At 51.2% G+C, this 22856-nt stretch overlaps 9 protein-coding genes and 1 non-coding gene across 10 annotated transcripts; 6 read left to right on the top strand and 4 right to left on the bottom strand.

Annotated features, from left to right (window-relative positions):
• Positions 1-2309: 2309 nt before the first annotated feature.
• J4E82_000084 (uncharacterized protein) lies at positions 2310-3056 on the top strand (the record flags this gene model as incomplete). Its single annotated transcript, XM_051726408.1, has 1 exon — positions 2310-3056. The coding sequence occupies one exon, from the start codon at positions 2310-2312 to the stop codon at positions 3054-3056; it is 747 nt and encodes a 248-aa protein (XP_051593590.1).
• A 197-nt stretch (positions 3057-3253) lies between these two features.
• J4E82_000085 (uncharacterized protein) lies at positions 3254-4021 on the bottom strand (the record flags this gene model as incomplete). Its single annotated transcript, XM_051726409.1, has 1 exon — positions 3254-4021. The coding sequence occupies one exon, from the start codon at positions 4019-4021 to the stop codon at positions 3254-3256; it is 768 nt and encodes a 255-aa protein (XP_051593591.1).
• Positions 4022-4572: 551 nt separating this feature from the next.
• On the bottom strand, positions 4573-5196 carry J4E82_000086 (uncharacterized protein; the record flags this gene model as incomplete). The annotated part of the gene is made up of 4 exons (XM_051726410.1): positions 4573-4656; positions 4707-4839; positions 4895-5122; positions 5177-5196. The coding sequence occupies 4 exons, from the start codon at positions 5194-5196 to the stop codon at positions 4573-4575; spliced, it is 465 nt and encodes a 154-aa protein (XP_051593592.1).
• Positions 5197-5613: 417 nt separating this feature from the next.
• On the top strand, positions 5614-7046 carry J4E82_000087 (uncharacterized protein; the record flags this gene model as incomplete). Its single annotated transcript, XM_051726411.1, has 3 exons — positions 5614-6175; positions 6224-6882; positions 6933-7046. The coding sequence occupies 3 exons, from the start codon at positions 5614-5616 to the stop codon at positions 7044-7046; spliced, it is 1335 nt and encodes a 444-aa protein (XP_051593593.1).
• Positions 7047-9182: 2136 nt separating this feature from the next.
• Positions 9183-11843, top strand: J4E82_000088 (uncharacterized protein; the record flags this gene model as incomplete). Its single annotated transcript, XM_051726412.1, has 4 exons — positions 9183-9219; positions 9297-9496; positions 9683-11226; positions 11279-11843. The coding sequence occupies 4 exons, from the start codon at positions 9183-9185 to the stop codon at positions 11841-11843; spliced, it is 2346 nt and encodes a 781-aa protein (XP_051593594.1).
• Positions 11844-12045: 202 nt separating this feature from the next.
• J4E82_000089 lies at positions 12046-12144 on the top strand. Its single transcript has one exon. It is a non-coding gene; the product is annotated as a tRNA-Glu (tRNA).
• A 1254-nt stretch (positions 12145-13398) lies between these two features.
• Positions 13399-15015, bottom strand: J4E82_000090 (uncharacterized protein; the record flags this gene model as incomplete). The annotated part of the gene is made up of 3 exons (XM_051726413.1): positions 13399-13639; positions 13688-14246; positions 14298-15015. 3 exons carry the CDS (start codon positions 15013-15015, stop codon positions 13399-13401), a joined length of 1518 nt encoding a protein of 505 aa, XP_051593595.1.
• A 670-nt stretch (positions 15016-15685) lies between these two features.
• On the top strand, positions 15686-17898 carry J4E82_000091 (uncharacterized protein; the record flags this gene model as incomplete). Its single annotated transcript, XM_051726414.1, has 3 exons — positions 15686-15847; positions 15929-16330; positions 16381-17898. 3 exons carry the CDS (start codon positions 15686-15688, stop codon positions 17896-17898), a joined length of 2082 nt encoding a protein of 693 aa, XP_051593596.1.
• Positions 17899-18256: 358 nt separating this feature from the next.
• Positions 18257-19595, bottom strand: HEM13 (Coproporphyrinogen-III oxidase; the record flags this gene model as incomplete). Its single annotated transcript, XM_051726415.1, has 2 exons — positions 18257-19276; positions 19332-19595. 2 exons carry the CDS (start codon positions 19593-19595, stop codon positions 18257-18259), a joined length of 1284 nt encoding a protein of 427 aa, XP_051593597.1.
• A 1066-nt stretch (positions 19596-20661) lies between these two features.
• ATG8 (ubiquitin-like protein atg8) lies at positions 20662-21131 on the top strand (the record flags this gene model as incomplete). Its single annotated transcript, XM_051726416.1, has 3 exons — positions 20662-20751; positions 20812-21044; positions 21095-21131. The coding sequence occupies 3 exons, from the start codon at positions 20662-20664 to the stop codon at positions 21129-21131; spliced, it is 360 nt and encodes a 119-aa protein (XP_051593598.1).
• Positions 21132-22856: the final 1725 nt, after the last annotated feature.

Genomic DNA, 22856 nt, shown 5'->3' on the forward strand with positions numbered 1-22856 from the left:
TTATGGTGATGAGATGCTTTTTTAAGATAGGCTACGTCTACATCGCGTCCGTACCTGCCCACTACCAGCCTCGTACCGGCGCGTGTCACGTCCTTGCGAATCGTTGGATCCGCGATTCGCGATGTCGGAGGCGGAGGTGACCGACAAGCCGGAGCAAAAGTGGAAGAGATCCATGGATGCGCCCGAAGTGGTGCCGTAGACGAAGGACGATTAATTCCAAGCGCAGCAAAGGCTGACGACGTTCGAATGTAACAGCGGGAATAGTAAGGTGGAGATGCGCCGTTCTCCTTCGATCTGGAAGGATGTACAGGTACATGTACACATCACGATTAGTGTCCGCGGAGGCTGAACATGACTCCATGCAGGGCCGATTGAACGATGATATGACAGCCGTTTTCGACATATTGCTGCCCGATTTGTAAACTGCATTCGCAAGGGATTTCCTCGTTGTAGTAGTATTCATTGCTACGAAGCGCTTACTATCGCTTTTTGCGGCCGACAACAAGCCCGACACTTGATCATGAATCCACCCCCACAGACGAAACATGATTAATATGTCAAATCTTTCAGCGCGCCTATAACAGCTTCCGGAGGTTCTGGGGCTCTCTTGTGGATCAACGTCGTACACAGTAGGTTTCATGTATTCCTTGAATCTTCTTGATACCGGGTATGGTACCAGTTGTCCCTGTTCGGGCCGATACAACGAATTCTTCAAGTCTATGCGGCTTTCATGAATGTGTTACGGTCTTGGTGATTGAGTCTGTCATGGTGAGTTTTCGACCGAGTCCATCGATGTTTGCATATGGATCTTGAATCGACCAATATGGAGTCCAGCGTCTGTCTTGTCTCTCTCTTTCTTTCTTGTTGAACAGAGCAAGAAGCGAGAAATAGGAGAGTTGGCTTGATCGTGTCTGGATCTCAAATTCTTAAAAATACTGCAATGTCTTTAGGAGTGGTATTACCAGTTCTAACTTACATGGCTTCCAGTTCTCAACTTCTTAATTTAGAAACGTAAGGGTGATTCATGACTTTCAGAAATCACCAAGATCATTGTAATTTTCATGTTGCTCTGATAGCGTCATGGTCTATCCAGAAAATAGTTGTACGTTTTTACACAGTCAGTCTTTAAGCAACCCAGGTATTGGATACTGCGAGCATGTGATGTAAACAAGAACAGACAACATAATATCCTTGCAGATTCATGGATCTCTTTAGTAACCAGGTGAAAAAGCAGCTCATGCATATAAAATACCACAGTATCTATTCATTTGTCTACACGGGAGTACGTACGTACGACCTTTTGGAATCGTAAGCAGATGCTCATAGCAATCAAGGCCAGAAAACATGTGCCACTCCGCCATCGTCTTTTGTCCAAAAAGTATTTGAAAACTAAAATTTCCTCCTGACCATAACGTCTAGGTTCCAACTAGGTCATTCTAAAATGAAGGCTTGGAAAATTGGTATGACTTCGAAAGTCTAAATGGCATGAATCTCAAGACCCTGAAGACATAATTTCGGTCTTGAAAGGAAGATGCGATGCTGATCGAGTAGAATTGTGGTTGCCCATGATAGAGGTACAGCTGACAAAAGGATCTAGCTCTCTGAATAGTCTACGGGACAAGGTAGATGTATAGAATAGGGTGGAAGGCAGTATGGAGAGCGTACGTGGAGCCCTGTTGGCGGCGACTTGGGCACCTTCCTGCATTAGGACGAACCGAGGTGGGGCCATCAGCTTACAGCAAGCACGAAGGAAACACTAAACGACGCGTCTCGACGCGCACAACTCGCGCCATTGTACTTTGGCGATTTCTTCTTTCCGTCCTGCAGCGTGCTGTTAAGGGATATACAAGCTTCAAGATGTTTTCGTTACCCATGATCGCGCCGCGCCCAGTAAGTACTTTTACACATGTCTTGACTGCTTCAACTGAAGATGCGAACATCCAAAGCTTCAGATCTAAGCAACACTAGAATTGAGTTGACGATATTCCAAGGATGCCAGCCTCTGGCCTTCCCACCACACCACCCACGCCGCCTTTGAGGATACCCACTCGCACTCTCCACCAGACACATCTCATGGCCACAACAGCCGGCGACCAACTTCGCACCACGGCCCACGTCGCCACCAGAACCATCTCCTATCCAGCCTGACTGCCGACGAAAACACAATCGCGCAGCGCAAACTCAATGTCCGCAGATTCGGCGCGGGTTGGCTGCGTCCGCCTGGTGTCACCAAAACACTGCAAGCGATTGACGACGAAAGGCTAGAGAAGGAGGAGCAAGAGATGATGCAGCGCAGAGAGCAAGTAATGATGGATCTAGCAGCCGCACAGCAGGATGCTGCAAACGAGGAGCAAAGGGAAAGAGGAGAAATGGAAGAAGATGCTGGGGAAGGAGAAGTAGAACGGGATCTTGACGATGAAGTTCCTGAGGCACAAAGCACACCCAGTGCATCCGAAGTATCGAGTGACGAAGAATCAGAGGAGGAAGAGGAGGGAAGTGAAGTCAGTGGCGACGTCCAAGAAGAAAGCACTGTACCCTTCAATGAGGATAGTTTCATAGAAGGCAGCATGCTCGAAGCAGAAGTGTCTCATATGCTGGAGATGGAAGAGGCGGAAATGGCAGGCGTGTTGCAAGACGAACGCGATCTCGATGACGATGTTCCTGAAGCTGGGAGCTACGAACACACGGATTCTGAACTCGAAGATGATAGCGATGTGGATACCAGCGCTCTTCCACCTGGACTCAGCTCCGTGCGTTCGAGACGCTCAACAAGGCGCCGTTCAAGTGGACGTCGTAATTCGAGTCGCAGAAGCTCGGGGCTGCCTGGTGGTATGTTGTTTGGGGGTGGACATCCTGCGGTTGGAAGGGTCAGTCTCGGGGTCGATCTGGGAAATGGAAGGAGTAGCTTTGGTATGGACGGGAGTAGTTCATTTCTTGAAGGTAGCTCTTTTCTGCGGAGTTCGCCGGCGGGGAATGCTGCGGCCAATAGGGGCAGCTTGAGAGATAGGTTCTTGGGTGCTGCGAGAGGTGGTGGAGGCAGCAGCAGGAGGGCTTAAGATTAGATGTGGTAATGATTATGATTGTATGATAGAGATACCCAGTAGCTCCACGAAGCCTAGATACCTGTATTGAAAGTGCTCGAATGGTAAAGACGTGTTGGCGGTGTGTATGTCTGGAGGCTTCATCCTCACCTACGCTCGCTTCCATCCATCCATCCTAAACATGACCTCGAAAGTCCCCACAACCCCCATGCCTAACCTACCATCTGATAGAATGCCCTGCCGAGGAAGCTGCCTGCCTCGTCGTAAACCTCTGCGTGCGCTGCCCTTTCTTTCTCAGAGTCCATGCCCAAGCAAGCACCGACACACCGAATCCAATCCTCCAAAGCAATCCTGCCTGTCATCAGAAGATGATACTCCAAACGTGTCTCTGCGGAACAGTCTCCATCGACACATTGGCCAGTGTAGTCTCCAGCGGCCATGCCGCACAGCTGATCGAGGCGACCCTGCCACTCGTCGTCGGCAATAGTGATCATCTCGCACATGGCGCGTAGTATAGACTCCAATGTAGACACATCGCTGTTATGAATGACCCAAAGTGCGTTGTATCTGGCGATGGTAGCGTCGACAAGCTCGATATTGGAGAGCAGATCGTGGGCGAGGGAGCGACGAGCGAGTTCTGGGCTCATGCACTCGCGGTTTGATTCAGCGACCAACGTGCATGGTTGAGGACGCCTGGTGCAGATGTGAGTGTCCCTAGAATAGGGATGACTGTCGATGCGAGTGGAAACAGCCTTCTTGTGGATCTGCAGATGGAAGGGGTATGTAAGGTCCTCTAGAGCCTCAAGTGGAGGATTGAAGACGAGTATATCGGCTGCAACCTCTTCGGGTCTCAAGACGCTGAGAAGATACACCAAGTTACGGCTATTCCAATCGATAGGCTCGGATATGCCATCGGAGATTGGCGAGGTGGGCGGAGTAGAGGCGTCGTCTACATAGTTATCGCAGAAGGGGTTGGACATGACTGATCCGATGACACGCGTAATAGAACCAGAGGGACAACCAGAGTAGTAGATACTCAAGAAACGTGCTACAAGGATGTTGAAGGTATGATGACGGAGAAGTAGATGGTGACTTTGGGTGAGAGAAGGGAAGCAGTAAGGAGTAGCTGCAGCCGAGATGACGAGAACTTAAAAATAATAGCTGCATTGTCGAACAATAGCAGGTGACAGTGAGGATTGAAGCGTTGTGGTGATGGTAAATGGTGAACCACTCGAATTCACTTACGCCAGAAAGTACCCTGAGGTATTCGCATAAAATCTAGCGAGCCACACATACAATAGAACGAATGTAGACATTTAGACTTGGAATGCTGGATCCCAGAAAGAGAAAGGCGGGCTTCTTCGTAGCATGGTCGGGAGATGCGCCAAGTGACATAATGGAACACAGTAGGAAAGAATGGGCTGCTGTCACAATACAAACAGTCATGCAGTGTTTTGTCATAGTCACACATTTCAGGTGATGTCGTTCATTTATCCTTGGTGTCCTTTCCGGCGGCAAATATGTACAAAGCTTAATGAGTCGCAAAGATGTTGCGTGTGCGCAGGTGGACTGGGGTCTCACCCTTGGGCGCATCTGGTATCGTCTTCTCCAATTTCTGAAACCGTGTTAGTGAAGGACGTGAGCGAAAGTAATATTCCAGCATACCAGCTTTTCGAACACACACTTGTTCAGCTTGCGCTCTTCTGACCGGCAGTTCCAGAGTTGCTGGTTGTGGTTCTCTAGGCATTGCCAGTGGGTGCGGAACTCTGCCAGGCAGTTCTCATTGATGTCCTTGATACTGCCACATGTGTCAACAACCAAGGTCTAGAAGGAAGCCTTCTGCTGGTACGTACACGCTAGCCGCACACCTGGTGACCTTACGGCCCTCCTTCATACAGTCGAACTCTCCCCGGCCGTTGGCCTCGGTCTTGCACATCATGTAATCATCGTTGTAGGCCTTGCATCGCGCGCCAATGAAGAACGAGGCACTTAGGAGGGGCGCAGAACTGGCTCCGAGCTCTTTGACCTTGGGGATGTCGTCGGGTAGAGGGGTGGTGTCGATGAGGGCTTGCTGGTTGAACCTGCAAATTATTAAGCGCTTGAAGCTAACTATGGGACGAGAAGAGAGAGTTTACCTGGGCTGGCGCGACGACATCTTGAGGGTGAGGTGCCAATGGCGGGCTATCTGCTTATGAATTGAAGATGATGCTCGTGAGGTCGTCGCGGAACTCGGTCTTGGCGGTTCACTAAAACTGGCAGGGATGCGATCGGCCGCAGCTTGTGCCTGTCCTTTGTGAGTGAGAGACAACACGCTCCCACCATTTAACCTGCACCTCCACTACACCTCTTGCACGGATTTGGGGTCTCTCGGCAATCAGAATGCGCGCGGACTGAGCTTGCTTGAGAATTATCCCTGCGCCAACGTCTCCGCGGTTTCCTCTTCGCGCACCCACGCGCGACCGAAAACAAACATCTGAAGTTCTTCCATTCGCGACTTCAGACAGCACCACTCGTTTACAACAACATCGAATCTGCCTAGGAGTATACGCGCATACCCTGGGCTTTATACAACATGTCATTCAGCTTTGGAAACACGGCTGGTGGGGAGAAGAAGACGGGTACTCTTTTTGGAAGCACTACAGCACCAGCTGGTGGTCTGTTTGGTCAATCGCAGCAGCAACAGCCACAGCAGTCAAACGCGACACAGTCTGGCGGCCTCTTCGGGTCATCGACCGCCCCCCAGAATAACAACAACACCAACAACAATGGCTTGTTTGGATCAACACAACCACAGCAGCAGAACTCCGGATCGAGCTTGTTTGGCCAGCCGCAGCAACAGCAACAGCAGCAAAATGCAGGCTCGAGTCTCTTTGGACAGCCTCAGCAGCAACAGCAACAACAAAACGCGGGCTCCAGTCTGTTCGGCCAACCCCAGCAGCAGCAGCAGCAGCAACAACAGGGGCAACAGCAACAGCCAAACATGGGCAACAGCCTATTCGGCGCCTCGTTGCAGCCAGCACCTGTTCTCAACAACGTACAGGCGCAAAGCGTTCAGCAACAGCGCGAAGGGCTTCCGCAGCTGCGCCAGTCTTCTGCACAACCTTTTGCTGGCTCTGCCTACATGACCGGTCACAGTATGAACCTTTCAACTCATTTGCTGAAGCTATGCTAACACCTATTAGGAGAGAAGTCGGTCATCGAGCAGATACGGATTCTCAACAACAAGTGGGACCCCGAGAACCCTGAATGCGTCTTCCAATACTACTTCTATAACTCGGTCAAGCCCGAAGAAGCGCCCTTCTACGGGCCCTCGCAAGGCGAAGACGAACGGAAATGGGAGGAGGCTTTGTCAAAGAAGCCAAGCCCAGGTGCCATCCCTGTGCTTGCCCGCGGCTTTGAACAGGTTGGAGAACGCATCAAGCAACAAGCAGCTGCCGTCACCGCGCTCCGGACCAGACTGCACGAGATCAACAACAGTCTGTCACTTCTCAAAGACGCGCACGAGCTGACTGTAGCTTCGCGCATCACTGAAGCAAAGCGGAAGCACATCGTTTTCACACAACGAACACTAGCCCTTGCAACCAAGGTCCAGATCCTGCGTAACCGAGGATACGTCATGGATCAGCCAGAGGAGGACCTGAAGAAGAAGCTCATCGAGTTGGAGAAGCAGACGTTTGATCCCGTACTTGGCGGGCGACAAGAAGAGATCTGGGCGCGTATGTCTGGTGTGCGCGAGCGGGCGCGTATCCTTCAGGAGGAGACCGAAAAGCTGGGCAAAACGATTGAGCAGCAACAAAACGGTGAACTCCTTACTGATGAAGACCAAAAGGCACTAGAGAAGGTAAGAAGCCAGCTTCATGACGCCTTGCATACACTAACAATGTACTGTAGCTACTCAAAGACTATGACCGACAACTCGAGCACCTCAAGAAGTGGGTCGACGACACTAGAGACGAGTACGATGAATGGGAGACGGCGCAGCAATCAAGGCCGACAAAGCGATAAGAGCATAATACGGTGGCGTGTTCGGCATGTACGATTCATAGGCGATCTGGAGGTTATATTTCGAAAAGTCGGGCGTCGTGAGATACCAAGCAGCGGACGGATGCATAGAAGGCGTACAATTAAGCGTTGCATAATATCTCATCTTCATCATAGTGTGCGCTGGAGCATTGGTGATCGATTCTTTTATTCACATAGCAGTCCTTTCTAGCTGACTGAAAGCACCAAGTTCACTTCTCCTGGCCACTCAGTGTTTTGTGTTTTGATATGATCATGCATATGCCAGTTGGTCTTCCGTGATTTCCCGCCGATTCTCAAGAAATATGTGTCGATAACATGTATACGGTAAGGGTATTTGTGTCCGTTCAATATGTAGAGCCTACAGTATAGACCAGTATAGTTATAAGCGCATCCCCTGCGCACATGTTATACAGAAATTTGCTGATATATCGCTGGGTGTCTCCAAGTTTATGCTTGTTTACGTCCAGCGTCAAGGTGTCGTGGAAAAGTTCATGATCGCAGGAAGGGTCGTTGCTTAGAAGAGCTTCGAGACGTATTCGACGAGATGAGGTGCTACAGGCAACCTGTTAGTCTTCCATCTGTATACTGCCCAGTCTCTGGTTGCTCTTACAGAAATAAAGCACAACAGCGCTGGCTGCTGTCCACTTGATATCGGTCATAGTCTGTGCTTCGGCCGCAGCAAGCTCCTGCTTGGATGGTTGGGGTGGTGCTGTCATGCACGTTAGTATCATTATCTGTGACTCTCCCGTCATAATTGTTAGAACCAACCTCCAAACATTTTCGTTATGTCTTGTATGATCTGTGCGGTGAATCACAAGAAGGGTTGTAGTGGTGTGCAAGATGGGTATCTCAAAGATGACGTTCACACTGCACTTCGATACGCAAAAGTTTGGATTGTCGGAGTTTGGGCTGCGATGTTTCCGATAAGATTGGTCACGTGCCCGCGCGTCCCTACCCAGATTGTTTGTTATGCGTCCCTCTCCTCCGTCAGCATGAAAGGAGCAATTTCTTCCTATCCTTTTTCTCTATATCGTTGCACGACGCTGATACCCTCATTTACGCAGTCTGCCCGACAGAACCCGGGCATCTTTCCAACATCCGGACATGCCGTTCTGATTGTCTATCAGAGACACCTGGTGGAATCGGAGTGACTTGCGCATCTCTCACTCCGTCTCGAACTTTTCGGCCCTAAGAGTGTCTCGGTGATTTGAAGCAGATGCATCATCCTAACTAGCAAGCCAAGCTTACTCGACTTAACGTGCCTTTGTACAGTATGCCACCCCTTGGATACCTAGCCCAAGACCATCTCATTTCACAGATCACTAAACAAGTACCCCTGTCTCGAACCTACACAGGGCACGGAACCATATTCATGGTTGTCATAGCGTCGTGGCGCCACACTGCCGCGGAGCAAGCTGCAAGCACGTGTTGAGACAGTCGATCCGCATCTCAATATTTGGGGGTGAGGTGGTGTTGAGTTCGTAGTGGGGCTGACACAGGAGACAATTGAAAAGTCCACTTGCATGCATGTCATCTGCAGCGCGTGGTAACATCATCAGCTCTTGTGCATAGTCACACTACATAAAGTGATGGCTCCAAGGCGCCTGGGCAGCCTATGCTCTCACTACCAGAGTTAACATAGGGCTGGCTGGCCCTGTAATGAGGCTTCGCGAACCGTTAAACTAAGTGTTTCAGCCCCCAGAAGTATGCCGTCAACATGTACGCCACATGCACCGCGGTCCAAGTCCGAGCTGAAGTGCACCACACTGCAGCACGGCTTGCGTGTCCAATCAGCCAAGCAAGTAGGCATGACTGATCGCCGCCGCGTAGTTCACTGTCGATCGGCCCTATGACAGCCATTACAGGGAGTCAGCTCTCGCCTTGATATATTAATATGTGGTGTACCGTAAGGCTAGTCGTTTGTCGACTTACTCTGTCTACCTTCCTGTCGCTCGTTATTCTTGCTGTTTTCTTATTTTACTAAGATGTTGGTTCCTACAACTTCCCTCGTGTTAGGGTTGTATTCCACTTGCGCACTCGCGCTGTCCGCTCGTTCCACCAACGGTTATGTCCACGAATCATCCAACTTACGCTTTGCGAGCCGCCACGCCCACCCACATGCTCAGCCTCGTCAATCTGCAAATCAAGATTCGTCGTGCGCCCCATACTGGCTAGAGGACATAAAGCACCAGGGCGTTGCTAGCTTCAATCCGAACCCAAACAATTACACAGTGTTCAGGAATGTCAAGTCTTATGGCGCTGTCGGTGACGGAATCACCGATGATACTGCCGCCATTCAGAAAGCGATTACAGAGGGAAGCAGATGTGCCCCGTCGTCCTGCGAGAGCTCTACCAATGAGCCTGCCATTGTATACTTTCCTGGCGGGACTTACTTGATCTCGAGCAGTCTCATCGACTATTACTACACTCAGGTATGCAGCCCGCAGAGTCCGAATAGCTAGATACACAAACGTGTTCTAGAGGCATACACCATCCCATCACTCGTTAGCAAGTGGATGTGACATGACGTGTATACCTCTCGCAAAGACGTTACGTATCAGGCATAACTCGAAACGATAAGCCTCTCCGTATGAGTTACTTTGACTAACCCCTGCAAGATCATCGGAAACCCAAATTGTCTTCCTACGATCAAGGCTGCAGCCAATTTTTCTTCCACAGGCGGTCTAGGATTAATCGATGGCTCTCCATACCTAGGCACTGGAACCCGACCTGGTCGAACTGGCTTTGGACCTACAAACACATTCTTCCGCCAGATTCGCAACCTTATCCTTGACATGACACACCTCCCAGCTAACTTTTCAGCTACTGGAATTCACTGGCCAACTGCACAAACTACAAGCATCCAGAATGTAGTGTTTAACATGAACGCCGACAACGGAACACTGCACCAGGGACTCTTCGTTGAGGAAGGATCTGGCGGTTTTATGACTGACCTTGTTTTCAACGGAGGAAACAAAGGGTTCAGCGTCGGCAACCAACAGTTCACTACTCGAAACCTCACGTTCAACAATGTCAACACTGCCATTGAGCAGCTCTGGGATTGGGGATGGACGTACAAGTCTGTCTCTATTAACAACTGCCGGGTTGGACTGAACATGTCTGCCGGTGGCCCTGCCGCGGTTAACGTGGGATCTATTACCTTCTTTGACAGTGAGATCAACAATACCCCGATTGGTATCGTTACCTCTAGGACTGCCAACTCTGAGCCTGCTGGTGCCGCAGCCTTGTACTTGGAGAATGTCAAACTCGATAATGTCGGTACTGCTGTACTTGGTCCAAATGGAACCTATCTGGCAGGATCTCCTGGTACTTCGGTCATTGACGCTTGGGCTGACGGACATCGATACCTTCCGAACGGTCCGGTCGAAGCACGAGGCGCTATCGCTTCCACTAAGCGACCAGCAGAGTTGTTGGACGCGGAAGGCAAATACTACGAGCGCTCGAAGCCTCAGTATGGCGAGGTTCCTCTATCACAATTTCTTAGCGCTCGTAGCCTTGGCGTTACTGGAGATGGCCGAACCGACGACACTGATGCCCTCAACGCTGCAATCCTGAAAGCCAAGGCTGAAGGCAAGATTCTTTTCCTTGACGCCGGTTTCTATCTAGTCACCTCGACGATCTACGTCCCACCAGGTTCCACTATCGTCGGAGAAGCCCTCGCTTCTGTCATCCTTTCCTCCGGTCCCTTCTTCAATGACATGTCCCTTCCTAAGCCAGTCGTGCAAATCGCTCAGCCAGGAGAACAAGGTCGAGTCGAACTTTCTGACCTCTTTGTCAGCACAAAAGGCCAACAAGCCGGCGCTGTTCTGATTGAATACAACCTTTACTCTCCTACTGGCGAACCTGCCGGCCTTTGGGATGTGCACACTCGTATCGGAGGATTCGCAGGATCAGACCTGCAAACCGAGCAGTGCGAAAAGACACCCGATCTCGTCACCACTTCCGAGAATTTGGTCGAAGAATGCATTGCAGCTTACATGTCGATGCACGTCACCAAGTACAGTTCAGGGCTGTATATGGAGAACAACTGGCTCTGGACTGCTGACCACGATCTCGATGATGCGCGTAACAACAACACCCAGATCACTATCTATGCTGGCCGCGGTCTGCTGATTGAGAGTCTTCAGGGAACTTTATGGTTGTAAGTTTGGAAATCGTCGTTGTTTCGTTAGCAGTAATTAACGCTCAGGTAGATACGGCACAGCAGTCGAGCACCACGTTCTCTATGAGTACCAGTTCGTCGACACACGAAACGTATTCATGGGTCAGATTCAAACCGAAACTGCCTACTATCAGCCCAACCCTGATGCTCTCATTCCCTTCCCAACCGTTCCAGCCTTGTCCGACCCAGTCTTCACGGCTACACCTTCGAATGGAACAAACTCAACATCGCCAAACACAGCTTCAGGCTGGGGTCTGCGTATTCTCCGCAGCAACAACATCCTCGGATACGGGGTGGGACTATACTCTTTCTTCGACAACTACTCGACAGAGTGCTCGCAGGTTGGCGCAGGTGCGGTGTGCCAGTCGCGCATCCTGTCGATCGAAGGGGATCGCAACACGTATGACATCAGTCTCTACAATGTAAATACTGTGGGTAGCACAGAAATGATCACGCGCGACGGGGTAGACTTGGCGAGCAATGTGGACAACAACAGCACTTTCGTGGACACCATTAACGTATTCAAGATTGATAGTTTTGGACTCAAGTTGTCCGTGGACGTTGGGGTATCGTTAGGCGACGTCTTGAGCAAGTAGATCTTGGTTTCACTAATTGAACATGTGGAGCTGGATGCGTAGTACTAGTAGCGGGGCCTTGGCCATTTGGTGTTCTGATTCTTTCATACCCATATTTTCATAGAAAATTTTCGAGGGCGAAATTGTATTTCCTTTTCAACATGCCGGTCTTTGTCCACTTCTTGGTATAATAACGTCTTTTGGTCCATTCTTTCCATCAAAATCCGATATGGTCTAGTGGCTAGGATTTGCCGCTCTCATCTGCAGAGTCAGTTCACTGTACAGTGCCGGCAAGGCCCGGGTTCGATTCCCGGTGTCGGAAAATGATCTTTTTGCCTTTTTTTCAGACTGAAAAAGAAAGATAGGCCCCCTTTGGCCGCTGGTCAGGTCTTTCTAAGCCGTTGACGACCTAGATCTGGACGTCAAGTAGCGAGATACACTCTCGTACCAGGCTGGTATAGAGGCCAGCGATTTTTTTTTGATCTAATGGGATGCAGTGGTTGATTGGGAGGTATGCATCTCTTCCCTGCCTCGGATGTTGGATCTTTGACTCAATACGAAGCTGGGCCTTGGAGATGCTCACTACATCTTGTATCAGCATGTTGTACAGATATTCTGTAATATATACTCTTCACTACCTTGTATAGCCCCCTCAGCATGGGTTTCGTACTATGAATACAGCTTGATGTCCAAATAATCGCGAGGTTACCTTCACTGTCCCAGATCCCGCCTTTCGTGACAGATATGCAAAAGATGAATTCTTGACACTGAAAATGTCAGCGTGCGCGATGCGGAGATTCCAACTTGGAGAACTGAATGTCTCATGTTCTAGGTTAATATTGAGTGGCAAGACTCGACACATGATATGCAAGGAAAGTCTCCTTGCGCTGCAAGAAGATCACTCTTGTACGCAACTCGTTTGCTGCATCCAGTATCTCGAGAAACAGAGGAGCTTGTGCAATCGTGAGATACCTAGTTACCCTACAGTCATGACGGACATCTACACCATACACTTAACTACAGATCGCGAATCGACAATTAGGAGCTTCCGGAACCGTCCAGCAACGACATGGCCATCGTTTGGTTCATTGAATACCCTGCTATCAGCTCGTGTTTGCGAGCCGTGACAGGGTACCCGAGCCCATGTCAAGCTTTAGCGTCAGTGAAGAGGCACACATGGTCGAAGTGCCGAAGTTGGGGAACGTTCTTTCTTGTAAGGTGACCGAGCTTCCAAGAACACCCTATGGAAACCATAGATCTTGTGAATGAACTTGGTTCTGTCTGAGTTATGCTTCACAAAAGGCACCTACAAGGTTTTTACTGCAAACTGTGTTAAGACACTTGCATGACGAAAAGCAGTACATATCAGAAAAGAACTGCATTGGTATAGTGTACAAGAAGCTGGCGGAATCCACACACCAACTCTAAGTTGCAAGTAACGCCCGCTATGCAATTTTAACATGCTGAACCCTCAAGAGTTTGTAATATTACCAAAGCGATGTCGAGAGCAAGCATCATCGGAAGTAATACTAGAAAGAAAACGCACCCCAAAACAAAGTGCGCTGTGAGATCCAGCTCAACGCCTGCCACCACTGCGACCTCCCCTGATCTGCTTCATGATATCCACATTGCTCGAACGGCTCCGTGCGTTCTCGTTGAACACAACGTTGCTCTTGGGCGCGATGGTATACGTAGTGGGACCAGACTCCATGCGGGCGCGCTGGAAGGCCTTGGGAGCTTCGAGCTGCTTCTTGCGGTTGGCTGCGATGGCCGCAGCTTGGCTGCTGGCAGCGGACCTGTCGCCAGTTTTCATTTGACTAGAGATTATCAGCATGCGTACTCAAGTATGCAAAAGTAAATCATACCTTGGATCGTAATCGGCCTGGGCAAACTCCTTTTTGCGGTAGTCGTCTGTCCGCCTAAGGATAGGGCGCGTCCAGTCTGTAAAGAGGCGCTCGGCTTGTCGCTTGATGGTCAACTCGGGCTTCTTGCTCTTGATGTAGAACATGATGACTTTGCCAATGCCAGATGCAACAAGTGTGTCCTTGTTGACAGGCAACTTCGCCAACGAAGCCATGAGATCCTTCTGGATGTCGTACGCAGGAAGACTACCATCGCTGAGGGGCTCCAGGAAGAAGCGCACCGACTCGAGCAGGTTCACCTCAGGGTCCACGATAGTATCCCTTAATGTGTTCTTGTTCAGCAGGGCTGTCACCTCAGGCAGAAGTTTGAGCTTGTGTCGCGCGGGCTCGTTGCGCTTTCGGCCTTCGTTGTCGGCTTCGGCAGCTGCTGCCATACGGCGGCGCATCTCCTCAATCTCCTGGTCGGCCATTTGTTCGAGGTCAATGCCATCCTTCTTGCGGCGGCGATTTGAGCTGGTGCTGACAATGCTGTCTATCTGGGCATTGAGCTGCTTCTTTCGTCCTACAATCACGGTCAGTTTGGCAACCTGAGTCTAGGTATCAAATTACGCACGCTCTTCTGGAGTGAGATGCTCGTCTGGATCGCCATCTGGGCTTGCGCCGCGGACTCTGCCTGCCTTCTTGGACCGCTTGCTACGCCTGTCGCCTTCAGGAATATCGCCATCATCGTCGCCGTCCTTGTTCTTCTTCCGGCGTGGCTTCTCGGCTCTCTTTTTCTTCTTCTTTGGTTCTTCACCCTCTCCCGCAGTGCGCTTCCGCTTGTGTACACCAATCTGCTTGACGTTGTCTTCGTCAATAGCCTGCGCCGGACGCTCATCGATAGCGACGTTGTTGATATCGAAGTCACCAAACTGCTCGTCCATTTGGTCGTCATCCAGGGCCTCGGAAAGGACCGACTCATTGTCTGACAAGCCGGCCTCGATGTCGTCCTGATCAGGCATCTCGCCAGGCCGGTCCTCTGTCACCTCCATATCTTGGTCTGGATCACCGATGGGTGGGTTTGGAGTAGCATTCTCCTCGTCAATCTCGGGGCGCAGAGGATCGGCTGGGTCGTCGCCAGCCTGTGGAAGCGGCGACTTGGAATGCGACCGGGTGAACTCGACGTCCTCCATAGTGACAATTCCGGCCTGTTCCGTTGGGATCAGGGTATCGATGGATAGGCGCTGAGGATGTGGAGTCGCTCGACGGTGGCCGATCGCAGTAAAGGTGGACGAGGGCAGAGGACGATCGCGAGATAGTGAAAGCAAAGTTCCAGGGAGCGCGACTGCCATGACGCGCGGTGATACGATTTGCCGTGGCCGGGCTTGGCAGTCGCAACCGCGCCCCGGCTTGTTCGCGACCTGCTGTCAAAGACCGCAGCCACTCCACCTTTGTTCGACCACTCACCCGCCTGACCACCATCCTCAGGCCCCCACCACCACGACACTTTGACGAGTCTTTGCGACGAGTTTTGCTACAGAGGCTGACTGCCGCTGCCTTTCTGCTTTTCAACTGACGAGCTCCAACACAGACGGCACCTTGCATAGGCTTCGGCACTGTCGCGGCGCCTGCGAGTGACTCCAGGTCTCTATTGCGACACGTCTGCAACCGCGCGTTGCCGCCTCACTGTTGGCTTGAAGGAGGAAGGGCATACAGACAGAAGGAGGATTGCAGTAGCTGGAGGAGAGCGAATTTGTTACTGCCTAGCTGTACCGGCGCAGTCTTCACACTGCGTCATTTGGCGCGGCCATAGCTAGTATCCAACACAAGCACTGTCATTACGTGTGTTCGTCGAGAAGCGAGGAAGCATATCGTCTATTGTTCATCTGGCATCGACATCGTCAGCATTGCGACTTCCCGACCGCAAAGCCAGCCGCTCACTCTGCCCCTTGCGCGCAAGTTTCCCTTCTTCTTCTAACAAAGCACATATCTATTCTTGTCTAACCCCAGTTCTTGCCCATCATGTCTCTGCCAGCTGCTGAAGTGGCTGCCGACTTTCGGGATGCCTTGCAAGATTTGAGGATGAACAGCAGACCTGAGATTAGCAATCTAACCCTCATCGCCAAGGAAAACACAGAATACGCGGAAGCTATATCCAATGAGCTTCAGAAGCATATCCAATCGGTAAGTCCTGGATACTGGCAGACTAACAATTGCATCAGTCCACAAGCACTCACTTTATCCGCCCATGACTGACATGTGTAGACACGCCCTGAATGGAAACTCCCAGCCCTCTATGTTCTTGATTCGATTGTCAAGAATGTCGGCACCCCATACACTGTCTACATCGGTCGCAACCTTTATAGAACCTTCATGGACGCCTATCTCGTCATGGACCAGAACACTCGCAAGAACATGGAAGGCCTTTTGAAGACGTGGAAGATGCCTGTGCCCGAGTCCATGGACCCACGTCCTGTATTCCAGGCCGACGTGACGCAGGATATTGAGAATGCACTGGCTAAGTTCCGCGCAGCTCAGCAGCAGATTCGACCACAGCACGCGCTTCCACCTCGTCCTCCGTCGCTCAACGTCGCTTGGAGAGGTACGTCAACGCCGCCTCAAACTGGCCCGCGTTATGCTGCTCCTAACGACCCACGTGCTCGACCAGTAAGTCTATATTATTATTGTCTGCAAACAACTGTTAACATTTAGTCCAGACACAACCTCCGACTCCTCAGTATGGGCCACCATCTCACACAGCCACACCACCTACATACCAACAGCCTCAGCAACACGCTCAGCCCATGTCATCGGTTGACCTTGCTGACTTGAAGGTGGAAGTAACTCAGCTCATCAGTGCAACACAGAACATGTTCGCACACAACCCAGCTGATGCTGCTCTACGCACAAAGTTGTCAGCACTGTTGTCCTTGAAGCAAATCCTAGATACACAGACATTACCTCCTCAGCAATTAGAGGCTGTACGCCAACAAGTTCGAGCATTGGCACCTCCACCAGCGCCAACACCGACATTTGCTCCTTCTACGCCAGTATATCCGCCACAACAAGCAATGCCTCCAGGTTATCCGCCCAACTTTTCTCCGATGGGTGCACCTCCGAGCAGTGCTTCACCAAACGTCGCGCAACTTCTTGCAGGCTTCCGACCACCGCAGCAATCAACCCCGCAACCTGCCTCAACTCCTAATACACCCGCTTTGAATTTGGCGGAACTACTCAAACGCGTATCTTCCCCAGCACAATCGAACTCAGTACCCGCCCCAGCTCCGTTTCAAATGCCCTTCCAAGGCTTCCCACCACCAGTCTCGACTCCAGTGCCAGCACCTCAGGCTCCCCCACCGACCCAATCCGCGACGCCCACTGCCAACCTTGCGGCATTGCTTGCACAATTCAGCAAACCTGGTGCGGCACCACCCTCAATGCCACCCACGCCCGTACAAAGTACCCCCCTTCCTCAATTACCACCTCAACCCCCAGCTGCTGCCCCTGCTCTAGGGTCAGCCGAATGGCTCCTAAAAGCTTTAAGTGGTGTGCCTGGTGGCATGCCTGCGAACTCAACTCCAGTTGCGTCTCAGCCGACCACGCAACAGGCACCAGCGCCTATTAGTTTGACGGACCAGATCGAGCTTACCACTGCGTCGATGAAGAAACCTCGTCTACATCTCATATCACGCCTCTACGAAGCCAAGCCCAACATCTGCGCCACATGTGGCCGTCGCTTTGAGAGCACACCCGAAGGCAAAGAGAAAAAGGCACGTCACATGGACTGGCACTTCAAGGTCAAGGATCCTGATGCTGGTAAGCGAGGTGTACACCGCAGTTGGTATATTCCTGAGAAGGAATGGATCGAGTACCGTGAAGTCGATGAGACTTCTCCGAACCACTCCAACGATGCCTCTTCCGGTAACGGTGCCGCTAAACCAAAGAAGCAGGCCAAAGATCGGTATGTGAGCGTACCACAAGACGTCACACTACAGCAGGCGCCATGCCCCATTTGTCAGGACAAGTTCGAGACGCAGTGGAACGTAGAGGCCAATGACTTTGTATGGATGGATGCTGTGAGTGTAGGTGGTAAAATATACCATGCTACTTGTTTTGAGGAGGTATATGGCAAGGGTGTTGGTATAGAGACACCAGGCACACCGGATTCAGTTCTCGGAAAGAGAAAGGCTGACATTGGCGCCAATGGCGACGGAAAGAAGGTTAGGGCCTATTGAAACAGGCTTCAACTTTCATACGATGGCTTTTCCTCTTCTTTTCCAAGAAACGCGGTGATCGTGAGCTTTTGCATGCATAGCGTGGCGTTATAGGGCTCATCACACCCTTCTTGTATATTTTGGCACCGCTATATGATGATGAGGGCCTGCATATAAGCCGTATCAATGATGGTTATTAGCGAATCCACTTTCAGGCCACCAGTTGTATTAATGTAAATATGTTTGAAGAAAAAGATCATCGTCTTCGCATGTGTGTTCATGAACAGTGAGGTGATTGGGAATCAGTGTTTTCATTTGTATGCACATAGACACCACTTTCCTTGTGGCACATGTATGTACAAGTCCGCAATGGAGCTCTCTACACCCACTCCTTTGGCTTTTTGAGCACCTCAAGCAACCGCTCTTCCCTGCTACCCTTTGCAGGCTCGTGCATGTACTGCCACCTCGCTGTGAGCGGTAGACTCATCAGAATACTCTCCACTCGGGCACCGGGCGTGTTCAAACCAAACGCTGTCCCGCGGTCGTGCACAAGGTTGAACTCTACATATCGTCCTCTGCGGATCTGCTGCCACTGCTTCATCTCATCTGTGTATGGCATGTCCTTCCGTCTGTTGATGATGGGCAAGTAGGAAGGCAGGAAGGCAGACAAACAATCTTGAACGAAGGAGAAGAGCTGTTCCTGGTCCTTCTCCGTCTCATCCAAGTCGTCGAAGAAGATGCCACCTACACCTCGTGTCTCACCTCGGTGCTTGTTGCTGAAGTACTCATCGCACCACTTTTTGAATCGTGGGTAGTATGCCTTATCGTGCTTATCGCAAGCTTGTTTGATAGCGCCGTGGAAGTGTATAGCGTCTTCGTCGTAGAGGTAGGAGGGTGTGAGGTCGCAGCCACCGCCGTACCACCATGCATTTGTGTTTCCGGTCTCGTCGGCAGTCTCGAAGTATCGGTAGTTGAGGTGTACGGTCGGTGCATTGGGGTTGTGAGGGTGAAGGACCATGGACAGGCCAGCGGCGAAGAACTCGAGCGAATCGACATTGGGGTCAAGGGCTTTGTGGTTGACGCGCATCTTCTGTATGGCCGCTTTTGGTAGGCGGCCGTATACGACGGATGTGTTAACGCCTCCCTTCTCGAAGACGTTGCCGTCCTGTAGGATGCAGGTAATTCCACCACCACCTTCTGGCCGTTGCCATGTGTCGATCTTGAACTTGGTACCATCTACCTTTTCCAGTTCAGCTACAATTTCCTTCTGGTGTTGCTTTATGAACTGTTCCATTCGCAGGCGCATCGGTGACTGCTCGGAGACGCCATTCTCGCGCTTGAGGAGGGCATCCTTCTCGGCGATAGAAGGTGCTTCGGTTTTGATTGTGTCGTCCGTCCACTGTGACATGGTCAATAAAGTTTGCAACACAAGGATATCACTGGTCTTGATGTACCATGGAATAGATCAGAGCCGCAATGAAGGGTACAAATAGCAACCGTATCCTGTTCGGCCATTTGCTCGGTGGAGGATTACGCCATTCTTCCAGAGGGTCCGGTTTCTCCGGCTTCTTGCCTGAGGGTAAGTCTAGCCGGCGACGTGGAGTACAGTGAAATTGCCTGTTGCGGATGTGATATGGGCGCAGAGTTCGTTGCGGCGCATAGTTGTGGGGAAGCTCGAGAGCTCTTGAGATGCGGAACGAGGATCGGAATGGACGCATGGCGGACAGGTGGGGTATGTAGGAGGGATTCACCATGCAGGAATCATGGGAGGAGTGTTGGAGTTGTGAATTGGTTTATATTGGGTGTGTGAGAGAGGCTAGATATTGCGGAAAGTTGTCGTGCATCACACCACGGTGGGCGCATCATCAGTGGAGCTCCTCGGTACTAGCGGTATCGGTACCTGCATCATACAAATACGGCAAACTTGCCCACTGTCAACCATAGCAGTGAGGAAATACCTGAGGTTCTCGCAGATACTTCCAAACATACTATTGACGCCTTACATCAAGTTGGGACACGGAAGGCGATCATTTGTAAGCGCGCAGTGTACGGTAGCGATAGTTCGCTGGCGGATACCGCCCGAGCAAATCAGTGACTGCTACTACTACTATGTCTTGAACAGAGTTGTACAGTCTATGAGGTATATCCATTCGCGTTTTGATACGTTAAAGAGTATTCGAAGAGACAGCCACGCCGCCATGAGCAGCAAGGTGCTCCTGGACGCGCTATGATGCCAGCGAACGCGCCGTCGAACGCGTTGTAGCGTAACATCGAACGAGGGAGAAGTGCAGCCTGCTTTAAGCCCGGGGTACTGTCACGGCACGTATCTAGAGTGGCGGTGCTTGGAGTCGCAAGATGAGTCAACAGTGGCATACATTCGGGTATTGCTAGGTCATGGGAGCTGAACAAGTGACAACACGGTAGGCGCGAAGCGGTCAGCACAGCCATAGAAGAGTCAGCTCGCCCTTGGTGGGCGAGAAGGGCTGTACTGGAATGACGGAAGAGGGTTGATTGCACTGTCTCAAGGCAAAGTCGCACCTGGCGGGCGCGTGAAGCGTTGGATGTCAGTTGCATGGTTCAGTGACTTTGGGCGTTGGTCAAGTACCAAGGTTATGTAAGGCAGTGCTGCAAGTGATTCGCCCCGCTCTGCTGCCTGCCCTTAAACTCCCACACCGCCCGCACCCTCACCGTCCTACATTACCATCCACACACCCGACAACACTTTCGCCTGCCCACTTGTACACACTCACATACAAATACACAGCACCCTTATCATCACCCAAGATGCGTTCCAAGTTTAAGGACGAGCACCCGTTCGAGAAGCGCAAGGCCGAGGCGGAGCGCATTCGCCAGAAGTACAACGACCGCATTCCCGTACGTTTGCCTCTGGCCTCTTCATCTGCTCTGCCACGCGCAACAGCTAACAACGCGTAGGTAATCTGCGAGAAGGTCGAGAAGTCGGACATCGCGACCATCGACAAGAAGAAGTACCTGGTCCCTGCCGACTTGACCGTCGGCCAGTTCGTCTACGTGATTCGCAAGAGGATTAAGCTGTCGCCTGAGAAAGCCATCTTCATCTTCGTCGACGAGGTCCTGCCGCCTACTGCCGCTCTTATGAGCTCGATATATGAGGAGCACAAGGATGAGGATGGTTTCCTGTACATCACGTACGTAGCATCCACAGCGCAATGCGAAGCAGCTGCTGACAAACTTCTAGGTACTCGGGAGAGAACACATTCGGCGAGGCCATCTAGAGAGCTCGCTCCATCCCGCATCCCCTTATCTATCGGCCATCAAGGCCGCGGCGAACTCACGGGCGTTATCGGATCACGGGTTTCTTTATCATTTCATGGCAACACTACATGGGCTGGGTGATTGATGGGTATTCTTGATGGGCGATTCGGTGCCACGGCAGACTCCCTATTACTCAGCGCAAGGCAAACACTATCTGAGAATGAGGCGGATCAAGCACAAGGCAGCTAGATCGGGCATTCGCTCGAGACCAAGCTCTACGAATATCAAGGGTGGCGGTCGGATAGATTGTCTTCTTCCCTTGCGCTGTACCTGTAGTTTGATCATCATATTTCAGCCCAAATGCACCGGATGTAATCCAAGACCATTATCTTCACATGACCCAATCTGTGACGTCTCGTATGTAGCGCGTGAAGCGCTATCAGTGCCTGATGGAGCAGCGTGACTTGCGGCTCCTCCGGCCTGAAACCCATGACGCCATCACCCGCCTCACAAGACATCGGGTCAGCCTCAGAGCACGGTGACTGCTTTCAAGGCTTGCTACATGGAAAACATGCATGGCAACGTAGAGTGCACTAGTAGCTTCTGCAACACTCTGCCATGTTTACATTAAGCGCTCCTAGAAGCGTGCTTGCTGGAGTAGTGCATATGGGGCAGCCGCGTGGGGAAGCTCCAAGCCGGCGGTAGGCACGGACCACAGCAAATGCAGGTGCAGTGGATCGTCGACGGATGTGATCTGGGAGAAGTTTATCGAGACTTCAACACGGAATCCTGCCCTTTCAGGAACTGCCACCTACGTCGGGTTCTCACATTTGCTCCATCTCTGCAGCGAACGAACAACATCCACACCACCACAAGCAGTCGACCGCATTGTTCCAAAAGAGTATCCAAGAACCCCACAATCATGGCGATCCAGTACATAATATCAAAGTGAGTCGATCACTCTCATCCAACCTGCTCCATGAGCTGACAGTCTGTGTAGACGCCTCGATCCTCTTTTCGCCATATCGATCGGTCTCGCTGCGGCCTTTACACGGATAAATCGCGAAGAGAAAGAGAAGGGCAGGTCGACACAGGAGAGTATAGATGTTTTGAAGAGAAGGTGGAGTCTTGCATGGCAGCAGGGCAATGAGGTAGAAAATAAGGCTTGAGGTCCATGACATGAGAGTCGACGGCAAGAGGAAGGGTTGTAAGACCAAACAGACATGGCAAGCAAAATGTACGGAATCGCACGCAAAGCACAGCGGCACCGAGAGCGAGCGATATGATACCCGGTCACGAAAAGACCATAAAGAGGGACGTGTGTTACATTCAAGAATACCAGAATTCAAAACATCATCAAAAGTTCTACTCCTCGCTTTCTACCACGCGTACTCGGCATCTTCATCTACTGCTTAACCACATGCATAGTCCGAACAAGCTCTAGGACATTCCACCAACCCCTGATTCATTGATTCTTCCCAACTGTAGAACAAGGCCGAACGGTATTTACCACGAAGACATAGTCCGTGTCTCAACAACGCTGGTTGGTCCGGATGTATGCTAAGGAAAAGCACGCCTATCTTGCCGACAATCGGCCCCTTAAAAACTCAAACCAACGCATCTGAGCAGGAACATGTAAGATATCTGCATCGCACTGTGGTATCCCGATTCCCCGAGTGGATGGGTGGGTCTTGATTGGCCTGATAGTCTTGCCTAACAAGCTCTGACGAATAGGAAGTCATGGC

Source organism: Alternaria postmessia (assembly GCF_024291825.1).
Source record: "Alternaria postmessia strain BMP 2775 chromosome Unknown scaffold_1, whole genome shotgun sequence".
Lineage (NCBI taxonomy): Eukaryota > Fungi > Ascomycota > Dothideomycetes > Pleosporales > Pleosporaceae > Alternaria > Alternaria postmessia.